Source organism: Propithecus coquereli, unplaced genomic scaffold (assembly GCF_000956105.1).
Source record: "Propithecus coquereli isolate 6110/MARCELLA unplaced genomic scaffold, Pcoq_1.0 Scaffold101, whole genome shotgun sequence".
Classification (NCBI taxonomy): domain Eukaryota; kingdom Metazoa; phylum Chordata; class Mammalia; order Primates; family Indriidae; genus Propithecus; species Propithecus coquereli.
In genome coordinates, this window is record NW_012133970.1 from 1,153,847 (window position 1) to 1,165,796 (window position 11,950).

The 11,950-nt window shown below is 40.3% G+C and overlaps 1 protein-coding gene across 1 annotated transcript in view; it reads right to left on the reverse strand.

Moving 5' to 3' along the window:
- Window positions 1-407: 407 nt before the first annotated feature.
- Window positions 408-11,950, reverse strand: part of TAF1 (TAF1 RNA polymerase II, TATA box binding protein (TBP)-associated factor, 250kDa) — an 80,745-nt gene continuing 69,202 nt past the window's right edge. The window contains exons 29-35 of the mRNA XM_012642906.1: window positions 11,309-11,376; window positions 10,904-11,020; window positions 7,345-7,470; window positions 6,447-6,548; window positions 6,016-6,172; window positions 5,134-5,311; window positions 408-2,254 (exon numbers count right to left, since the gene is read on the reverse strand). Of these exons, the coding sequence (XP_012498360.1) occupies window positions 2,035-2,254; window positions 5,134-5,311; window positions 6,016-6,172; window positions 6,447-6,548; window positions 7,345-7,470; window positions 10,904-11,020; window positions 11,309-11,376 (968 nt within the window). The 3' untranslated portion in view covers window positions 408-2,034. The remainder of the gene's footprint in view (window positions 2,255-5,133; window positions 5,312-6,015; window positions 6,173-6,446; window positions 6,549-7,344; window positions 7,471-10,903; window positions 11,021-11,308; window positions 11,377-11,950) is intronic.

Consider the following 11,950-nt stretch of genomic DNA (forward strand, 5'->3'; position numbering starts at 1 on the left):
TAAACTTATTTATTTACATATCTATATCTCATTCTAGACCTTAAGTTCCTTGTAATCAGAGACTATATTTTACTTCTCTATCAGCATCTGGCAGACTGCTCGATAAAAATAGGTGGCTTGGATAATTGTTGAAATGAATGAATGAATACCATGTACCCACCCAATCTTCCAATCCAAAATTCTGAAAGCCACTTTCCATTCTTCCTCCTCCACCCCCAAATGCCAATCCTGTTGATTCTACTCCCTAAAGATTTCTTCAATCCATCCCCCTCCTCTCCATCCCAATGTCACAGCCCTACTTTGGGGTCCTTTCCCCCTTACTTGAACTAGATATGCTCCCCTCCAAGCCATTCTCCACATTATTGCTGGAATTAAAAAAAAATTTATTACAAAAATAATACATACTCGTAAAAAAATTCAAACGATACAGAAATAAAAGCACAATACCCCACCCAGTATACATACAAGCACATAAACCCCCTTCCCTCCAATCCCATTCCCCAGAGGTTATCATTGTGAACAGTTTAGTTTACATCCTTTCAGACCTTTTTCCTTCGCATGTGCAAGTATATATAAACACACATAAATAAACACACATGGTTTTGTCTTTTACAAAAACGGGAATCACACGTCTTGTTACATATCGTTGATTCTTCAATTTCTTTCTTCATTCATTGAACATATAGAAAATTTCTAAAACACAAACCTGATTATTTCACTCTTCTAGAGCTTATTTCCCATAATATAAAATTCACACTCATTAGTATCAAATGCTCTTGATTATATGCTTCCTATCTTTTAGTCTCATCTCTAGCCATTCCAGCAATAACAGCCTAGCACATAAACCATCTTAAATCCTTTCTGGAACAAGGCAGGTACAAACAAACAAACAAACAAACTAGGAACACACTCTGCCATTTCTAGACTTTGGCCTTTTTACTTCATGTTACACTCTGCCTGGACTTTTCCATCTGGCAAGCTCCTACTAATTCTTCAACAATCAGCTTAAAAATTACCTCTAGGAAGACTTCCCTGACTTTTTTTCAGACATGATCACTCCTCTATTTTCCCCTATACTTTACAGCTAGCTTCTTAATTGCACTTATCTCACAGTACTATAATGATTTATTAACATGTTTTGAATTCCACTCCCCCTTCCCCAACTTCATGGTAAGCTCTTTGGGTAAAAGAGATGTGTCTTATTTACCTTTGCACCCCAAGGATCTGGTAGAGTGCTTATCATGAAGCAGACGTTCAGTAACATCTACTGAGGATTTTGTGATTTTAGGAACATTTACTGAGTACCTACTATGCACAGAACCATATCCTAAGCATGAAAAGAAACAAAAGACACAGTCTTTGCCCTAAGAAACTTACCATTTTCCTACCATTTCCCTTGGGGGGGAGGGAGAGAACACATTTACATGGCAACACATCATTTCTGACAAATAGGCTGTTTCAAAGATTTATAGTCACTTGCCTCAAATCCATTTTGGAACAAGGCATTGTATAATCAAATAAATAATAAAATAACGGGCAGTTTGTCCAATAGGTTTGTTTTTTAGTGTGGCACAGAGTCCATCAGAACCCAATTCTCTGTCCCAGCAGGGAGGGTTCTCACCTGTTCCAGCCTGAAAATTAGAAAGCTGAGACGATACCATGCTTGGAAAATATCTACTACATCAAGAGGACATAAAGTTATTAGTCCTTTCATAATTTCTCCTCCTTCCCCAGGGAAAAATTATACCAAGAGCAATAAATGGAGTTAAAGGGAAACAGGAGAAGAATGAGCTCGCTCTTTCTTTTTCGTAGTGGTGGGGGAAGGGGGTTGCTAAAAGGAAGGGTAACATTGCCCCATGAAGATCAGGAGAGGTGATTTATTATCATTTACTTACTATTTTTTTAAAGGCTAAGGTGTTAGTTAATCTGGTGATTTCATGATTAGACACTGCACAAATATAAACAAATTGGGGAAAGGTGAACCACCTAGGCTGGAGAACAGGGAAGGCTGACCAAGGAGGCCCAAAGGAAGCCTCATTCATCAGAGTCCAAGTCACTGTCCCCAGCAATGGAGTGGAAATCCTCACTGTCCTCCTCGTCCTCTGACAGGTGGACCTGGCTTAGTACACTTGGCCCAGAGCGCTGCTCTTCCTCCTCATCTTCTTCCTCCTCTGATACCTCATACCCACCGATGCTGCTGAAGCTTGTGTCTTGGGTGTTCGACTTGGGATCAGGCTCCTCATAGCTCCCATAACTGAGAAGAGAAACATGTCATCTCTCAAGCTCGGACACTGTCCTCTAGCTGACCATTCCCATTGTGAGTGCCACCAAGGGATCAGCCCATCTCACCTCCCCTGGACACTAAAGTGACTGGTTCTGGACTGTTCTACAAGTCTCTGAGAGAAAAATGGTCCTGTTCAAGAACATCAACTTGCCAACTTCATATACACAAGAACCTGAATGAAAGAAACTCCCCTACACCTGAACAACACACACTGACAGCTTACATGACCATAAATGCTCTGATAGCCTCATGGTTTCATCTACTATTTACAGTATCCAATTAGTCAACAGTCCTGAAGATTCTCTCTTCAATATATCTTGTCTCTACCCCCTCCTTTCCATCCTTACTCTGTTTGCCTTGGCTGAGTCCTTTGTTAACTCTGGACTGCACTACTAAAATAAGTCTTCATGCCTCCAGTCTTGCTCTCCTCCAATTACTTCTTCATACTTTTGCCAGAGTGCTCTTTATTTTTTGTTTGTTTGTTTATTCTTAATTTTACTTAAAAAAAAATCACACAAGTAATGCATGTTCACTGGTAAAAAAAAAAAAAAATTAGAATATACACCAGAAAAAAAAAAAAAGAAAAAAAAATCAGCAATAACTCCACCACCCAGAGATGATCTTTTGGTATATGACCTTCCAAATTTTTTTCTATGCACTTTAGATGCCTAAACATTTTTTTTTAATTTACAAAATTGGGATATTCTACATACTCTCCAGGAAATCTGTTTTTTTCACTAATGATTATAATAAATATCTTTCCATGTCCATAAACATGTCTACAGCATAATTTTAATAGCTGCATGGTATTCCGCTGTATGGCTATAACATGATTTAACAGTCTCTCACCAGGACATTGAAGCTATCTCCAATTTGTCCACTATTAGAAACAATGCTGTGATAAACATTCTTATACAAATATCTTGATGAAGGTATTTAATTATTCCCACAGAATAATTTCTTTTTTTTTTTTTTTTTTTGAGACAGAGTCTCACTTTGTTGCCCGGGCTAGAGTGAGTGCTGTGGCGTCAGCCTAGCTCACAGCAACCTCAGACTCCTGGGCTCAAGCATACTGCCTCAGCCTCCCAAGTAGCTGGGACTACAGGCATGCGCCACCATGCCCGGCTTGAATAATTTCTTAAATGTGGAATTTTTGGGTCAAAGGGGATGTACTTTTAAAATTTTTTTTATTTATAATGATAAACTGCTATACCTCTCTCCCACCCACCCCATTTTGTCAATTTACATCACCACCAGTAGTTTAAGAATGTTTCCCCTCCCCGCCTTATATCCTTTTCCAACATTGGGCATTATTGTTCATTTTAATCTTCACCAATTTGATAGGAAAAAAACTGCGCTTGTTTTTCTTATTGCATTTCTTTGCTTTTTAGGTAAGTTACTTTTTCATATATTTATTGGCTGCTTGCATTTATTTTGTGAATTATCAGTTCACTCCTTTTGCCCATTTTTCTTTTGAGGTACAGAGTAATCTTTCTAAAATGTAAATCTAATCATACCATTCTCATTCACTGCCTGCCCAAAACTTTCAAGCCCATCATAATTTGGTCCTTACCTACCTCTTTAAATTGTTTCTATCACATGGATCATAGATTTTACACAGATCGGTCAAAAGCTCCAGTTCACACTGAGCTACTTGTGTTCTCTAAAAGTGTTTCATGCCTCTGTGTTTTCACATATGCTATTCCTGGCGTCCGGGATGCCCTTTGCTTTCTTCTTCATCTAGCTAATTCCTATTCATATTTGGCTCAGTTTCCTTCCCTGACCAGGTCCCCTCCCCCATCTCTACCCAAATCCAGAAAAACCCTGTGGTTGCCTGTCATAACACTTCATATTACACTGTGATTGCCTATTTACCTGCTTTAAGTTACCTGCTAGACTGAACTCCCTGAAGGAAAGGACCACATAGTAGTTTTTGTACTTAGGATAAATATTTGCTGAATGAACAAACAAATTCTAACTGCCTGCTGACTAGATGTATCATATGTACATTAAGTCCAACATGTCCAAAAGCCAAATCCAATTTTCCCTCCTTTCCTACCCTATTTAATACCTGTTCTTTCTCTTTCCTACCTCAGTGACATTCTCATTCATTATTTATCTGACCTCTTAACCTCCTAAATCTAATTGATCTACCTTCTAAAATAGCTCTTGAGTATGTCTCTTCATTTTCCCCTTGCTCCTGACAGATCCCAGTTGATATCCTCATCATCTGTCGCATATTGCCCTAAGAGTTATTTCACATACAAATTGGATGTTACTTCCTTTTTCTTAAACTGATGATTCCTATTACCTATAAGATAAAATCCAAATGTCTTAGCATGCCATTGAAGTTCCCCCACAATATAATCCTTTGCTACTTCTGGCACCTCAATTCCCCAACAACCTCCCTTTGCTCAACGTACTTTGTACTGTATTTCCGTGCCTTTGAACATACCGTCCATCTATAAAGATCTCCTTACCTGCTGCCATCTATTGGTCCAGTTCAAATGTTTTCTTGTCTCTGAAACTTTCCCTAATTACTCTAAGCAGAGTGAGGCACTCCCTCTTCAGTGGTACCTTGGCACTTTGTACTTACTTATGCTATAGCACTTATCACATTATATTTGTAATGATTTATTTGTGTCAGTCTTTTCCACTAGACTGTGAGCTCCTCAGGGGCAGGACATGTCTTGCTCCTCTGTATATCCCCAGGGCCTAGCACAGTGCCTGGCCCTAGTAGGTGCTCAGGAAATAAACGTTTGATGGATGAAAGTAATCTGATGCTGGGCCCTCTGATATCATAGCTGGGCACTGATGCCACAGCCCTGTAGTATGTTGCTGCCGATTACCTGATGTTGCTATCCTCCAAACCATGGGAAGCCTCCCCACCGTCTCCCTCATAGGACATCATACTTTCTTCATTTTCCATGCCCATCCTTGTGTTCTCCTGAAGCATGCGGGGCTGTTTGGGTCTTATCCCACCAGATCCCACATCAGAGTCACTTCCACTTTCACTCAGCTGGATAGCTGTAAAGAGAGACAGATCCTGGTTTATCAAGAGATAAGCTTGGCCAGGTGAGGTGGCTCACGCCTATAATCCTAGCACTCTGGGAGGCCAGGGAGGGAGGATCGCTTGACACCACCAGTTTGAGGTTGCTATGAGCTAGGCTAATGCCACGGGACTCTAGCCTGGGAAACAGCAAGACTCTGTCTCAAAAGAAAAAAAAAGATAAGCTTGACAGAATTAACGTCTTTGGCTTGGTCTTCTAAAATTAGTCACTCTCACACATCTACACAGGCATCTTGCCTGCACTATTCACCTCAAAGGCCTAGGATCAACAGTGGCAAGATCTATAGTTTAGAAACTGAATTCTTTACAATTTCCTTTCTCCATCCCAGTCCAACCAGTTTTTTTTCCCATCATTTCCTCCTATACTTTTCCTCTGCCATTGCCATTAATTCACAAAACATCCCAAAACAGGATCTTTTTTCTTAATTTTCCCTCCCTGTTGCCACACTTAACACTTTGTTCTCATCTTTAAGAAGTATCCAAATCAAAGCTGTTACTTAGGCATTGCCTTTTCCACTGCTGTCTTTTGCATCTCCTACTACATTGTGTTTCTTTCTCTAAACAGCTTCTGATAAAAACCTATGTGGACAACAGCTTCCTACCCAGTCTTGAGGGTGCTATGGTGAACTATATAGGAACGGAAGCAATAATCAAGACTTACCAGAGAAAGGATTATCTCCTTCTTCATCACTCCCAGCATCTTCCTCATCATCCTCTCCTTCAGACATAAGCAAATCCTCATATAGTACACTGGCTTGAGGCTGTTGCACAGTTCCTTCCTCTTCATCTGCAAGATCACCATCTCCATCTTCACCTTCCTGAATGAGACCAGTTGGGGGTCAAAGCCCCATCAATTGATCAAGTAAGAGACCAGAAGCCACCACCAGGAACCCCCCTCCCCTGCTGCCTCACAAGAAGTTAAGTAATTTTGGTGGATAGACTTGTTTAGCTGGTTCCAAGGATTAAAGTCAGACTGGGACTCACTGTGGAGACCCTCTGATATCACCTTGGGATTTGGCCTGCCCTGTACTGTTGGGGCTCCTATCATGTAAGGGTATAATGTAACCATAAGCTTTCTGTAAGCATACTCACTGGGGCTGGAGTCTTAGGTTTCCCATCCTCCTCCTCATCATCATACCCTTCAATATCTACATCAGAGTCTTCCTCGCCCAGCCTACCTCGGCCCTGGCGCATCTGAGTAAGGAACACAAATAGCACATCATTGAGGGATGTGCCTGTAGGAGGAGTTAACCAAGGGCTCTCACCCAGGATGGATGCTCCTCCCTGATATCCCAGCCAACCCCACTGCTAGTGGGGGCTGTTTACACAGCTCAAGGCATGTGCATTTTCCCCCATTCTTTGGAAATCATGGCCAGGGTAAAAAACCCAAAGAACAGGAAGGTCCTTAGTCTACTCTTACTGTATCAAGGAAACTCTTCCTTTCTAACTCAAGCTTTCCTTGTAGCTTGTGTTGGACTCTTTGGGATAGAAAAACCCTCCTCGGTTTTACACTTTCCAATGGAATCCTGGCTGAGAATAGCTACAGGATTTCTGGCTTCAGACTAGGAATATCTTCTGATACCTCTAGAAAAAGCCAATTTTTAAAATTTAATTTTATAAACAATTTAAATTTAGATTGTAACATAAATATAATGAAGTAGCGGGCCCATTATTTTGAACTGTCTCTGAATGCAGTTAGACTTTCTAGTCACCTGTCAGGTTACTCTGGTGCCTCATATACTTTTTTCACATTTGTGCCTTCCCTGAAGTTCTGCTGTACCTGATTCTGCCCATAGTCACAGACAGAAGACAATGCCAGTCACGTGACCTGCCACCATCCCACTTTGAAATCATTATTTCTAAGCCTTCATTCCTAGGGCCAAGGGGCCCAGTCATCCTTGATGTATGTCACATATCACCATTATCACACCCCACCCCACCTCTAGGCATACTATCAATCTTGTAAAGAGAAAAAGTGAACACGTCCTACCTGTGTTACCTGCTTTTCTGGAGTGGCAGTGGGAATATCCAGGACAGACATATTGCTCTCATCTTGAAATACAGAGGCATCTCGAGACATACTGAGGGATGTATTGGTATCATACAAATCAGGAGGCTGTGGCACAAAACATACAACTTAGTTTCTATCTAAGAAAGGGAAAAGAAATACAGATAACTCCCCTTTAGAGCATTCACTGCAGAAAAAGGTCATGCAGAGCAATCCAGTTAAAGAGAAAACATAGTTTGGCATAGCTTTACGGCAAGTTTTGGGGAATCTTACCAATGTTGCCTATTCTAAGCAGATAAGCACCTGATGTATGTGATCAGAAGCCTGAAGCAGAAATACATCAAAGCCATGGAACAATTTTATGTTCTAACAGCCTTTCTGGTCAACAACCTAGTTTTTTCTAAGCCTTGTCTTACTGTTTTAGGCCCAGGGTTTCAATGAGTGCTATTTTGATTATTTGATTTAGAGACCTTTAAGAGAAAATGGGATAAAAAAAGTTCAATTCCAACAAGAGCATGGAATGCTTTCATAGTTTATGAGCTTGTCAGAGGGTGCTATGAAGCAAAATGGTGTGGTGAAAAACCACAGGCTTCAGAGTAAACTGCCCTGGGTTTGAGTCTTGGCTCCAACACTTACTAGCTGAGTAACTTTAACAAATTACTTAACATCTCTAAGCTTTGGTTTCTTCAACTGTAAAACATGGATGATAATGTCTACCTCATAGGGTTGTTGTGAGAATTAAGAGGTATGTGGTATGTGTAAGCTCCTTACCCAATTCCTGGTACTCAAATTATAGATCCCTTCCCTCTTCTCTCCCCTGAAAAGAAGAGGGATTTAGCAAATGGGCTATTCAATGTCAGGAGGGCAGAGGGACTAGATAAAACACTGACAATACAACGTAAAGTGAAAAGAACAAGACATAAAACCACATTGACCAATTTCATTTTAAAAGTGTGTTTATAAACATAAACACATACACCACGAATATGAAAGAAATACATCAAAATATTCACAATGGTTGATGTTCTTTCTGAGTGGTAGAAATGATTACAGGTAACTTATTTCTTGTTTGCATTTTCCAGTTTTCCCCAATGAATGTTACTTTTATCAACAAAAACCCCACATATGAGTTACTCTGTGTTTTTTTCTATAGCAGTTTTTTTTGTTTGTTTGTTTGGAGACAGGGTCTTGTTCTGTCACCTGGGCTACAGTGCAGTGGCATCATCATAGCTCACTGTAACCTCCAACTCCTGGGCTGAAGGGATCCTCCTTGCCTCAGCCTCCTGAGTAGCTGGGACTATAGGCATGCGCCACCACATCTGGCTACTTTTTCTATTTTTTGTAGAGACTCGGTCTTACTCTTGCACAGGCTGGTCTCAAACTCCTGGCCTCCAGCAATCCTCCTGCCTTGGCCTCCCAAAGTGCTAGGATTATAGGCATGAACCATTGCGCCTGGCCCACTTTGTTTTTTTTAAGAAAAGCAAACAAGCAAGGAAGACTGACTGAGAAGACGGTTTTGGAGAGATAGAGGCAAAACAGAATTCAAAGTATTACAGAGCAGATAAACCATTGTGGAACAGAAGAAGGGAAAATAAGGGGATTGAAATCTCTGCAAAATCCTAAAGCATAGTGTGGAAAAAAGGGCTGTGTGGGGAAAAAGTGTTAAGCTGAATGGATGATGCAATGCAAGTTAGGTGAAAATGTATTATCGACTACCACCATATAAAAGCTGAAAGTAAGGTATGATTACTGTCATGCTTTTATACAACCAGAATTGTATCAGGGCAGGTTTAAACTTTTACAAACACTCCCTAATAAACACTGGAGTCTGAGGAGTAATAAAGAGTTAACGACAGTAACTCACGTGCATCTTCCTGAAGTTAAGAGATAATGAGTTGGGCTAACTATCTTAAACTGTGTATGTGTGAATAAAGGGAATGATGAATGGATAACCCGGAATAATGAAGCAGTACTATCTAACCCTACTCTTCACAGGAAACCCTCTCACTGCATCAAACAAGGGCTACTTCTCAAGAGAGAGAACAGCTGACAGGTTTTCCTCAGCCATTTGAGGTAATGGGGGAGGAGGAGGGAAGAAAGGAAAATGACTTTTGGGTCCAAGGCTTTGACTCACCAAAGGACTAGGACTAGGCTGTCCTAGAAATGAGCAAACCATGTGCCATTCAGTGGCTAGACTCTCCTGGGGAATGATGGCTAATACCCAGGCTTTAACTTACCAGAAAGTGACTTGTGGAAGCTGTGGGCCTATTAGCAAATAGGGCCTTCCTGGGCAACATCACTCACCCAAGCCCCCTTGACCCAATCTGCCCACACATTCCAAGAGCCTTTCCTTGTTCTGGGCCTTGAAGAAGTATATGAGGGTTCTTTATACCTGGCCCCTCAGTAACCTAGGTTTTGGGATGAAAGAGAGAGTAAAAGATAGATAGGGAGAGTGCATGAACAAGATATAGAGATAGCAATAATCCAACAGAGATCACACAGGTTGCATTATCAGTTCAGAGTGAAACCTAGGTAGAATGAAAAAAAAATTTCCTATGGGAAATGGGAGAGTTCTGCATTAAAATATTTGCTTAAATCTGAAAGAGCTTTTCGGAACTTTATAGACAACTTTCATACGGAAAAAGAAACAAACATTTACTGAATATTTACTATGTGTCTGGCAAATTAACTCATTTAATGTTTACAACAATCTTGAAAAAGCAGATTTTAGAGAAAAGGAAACTGAGAGAGGTTAACTTAACCTTCCAAGATGACAAAGCTAGACAGTAGCAGAGCTAAGACTCAAACCCAGGCCTGTTTTATGTGAAACCTAATGTACTTTCCATTCTACCATAATGCCTCCAATACAGACATCAAGCACCAGTTATATAGTCTGTTAAGTTCTATTCTTCAAATATGCCAACCTTCTAAGAGTACAGTATAGGGAAAATATACTCTTAGTTTATTCAAGGGTTCAGTCAGACCACAAAAACTAAAAATTTCATATTCATCCTGCTCTCTTGTCTTTTGACATGTAAACTTAAGAACATTATAAATATTACCTGTCTTCCTTTACTAGGAGAGGGGGTCAATCCAGGAAAATGGGTGACATCTGAGCTACACTGAGATACCTCTGAGGGAATGAGTGGAACAATGTGGCCCATGTCTATAACTGAGAAGTCTACCTTGCAGGGATGCCCTAGAGCCCCTAGATTCATGGTCAAGGGAACTCCAGAGATTGTGAGAGGATGCCTCTGGCTATAGTAGTCAGGAATCTGCTAGTCACAAATATTGCCTAAACAACTAATGCCCAGCCCCGCTCATTCATCCCACAGCTGCCTCCTCTGGATTCAAAAAGGCCACCAAGACCCATGGCCCTCACTCACCTTAGCCTTTGAGAAGACAAGAAAGCACGCGAAAGGCATATGAAGAGGAAGGACAGAGAAGAATGGTATCTCAGTAAATAGATCTGTTAACATGCTCCCAATTTCCCAAACCAATAAGAAAACTATAAGAGGAAGTTCCTAGTCCTCAGACTCACCTGAGGTGTGTAGGGCCCTGGGGTCATTGGGTCTAGGCTTTCTAATTCTGCTTCCTCCAAAGCTGCTTCTTTAGCGGTACAAATATCCTTCTCAAGTTGAGTCAAATGCTCATCATACTGAGAAATGAAATTAATAAATTCGTTCGACATACATTTTAAGCACTGGGGATAGAAAAGTAAATAAAACAACAGACAAAAATATCTCTGCCTTCATGGAGCTTATATTCTAGTGGCAGGACACAGATGATGATCAAAATAAAACAGGGAAGGAAACAGGGAATGCAGAGTGAGGGTGGAGGGGGTGGGATGTTACATTTTAAAACAGTATAGTCATGGAAGGCTCCTCACTCAACAAAAGGATTTCAGAAAGCTAGATTACAAGGAGATCTTCTCTTTACCACCTACCTCAGTCAATGTCTGGTAACAGACGTTCACAATCTCCTGGGCAGTCTTAGTATACTGACTCTCAGGCCCTATAAATGAAATAAGACAGTGTCATTATCTCTGCAGACTTTAGTTCCAGAATTTTCCATTCTGTCACCACCAGTGTCCCATTATCCTAGACCTAGAAAAATCATGCTTCGGCTTTTTTTTAACTTTTGTTTTTTCTTTATTCTAATTTAAAATGTTTAAATTATTTTAGATTTTTCTTTTCACCAGGTTTACTTCCAGAGTGCATGCTTCAACTTGGACTCTTGTACTTTTAGAGGTAAAAATTTCAAACACATACAAAAATAGACTAATATAATGAACTCCCATGTACTCGTTAGCCAGCTTCAAAGATTATCAACATATAGCCAATCTTTTTTCATTTATATTTCAACTTTTTAGACCTCTCCCAAATTATTTTGAAGCAAATTCTAGCATCATTTCCTCCATACCTTGTTCAGTACATACCGCTATGGATGCTTTTAGAAAATAATTATATGAGATACTATAATGGCAGATACATGTCATTATACATTTGTCAAAACCCATAGAATGTACAACACCAAGAGTGAGCCCCTATGTAAACTATGGACTCTGGGTGATAATGATGTGTCAATG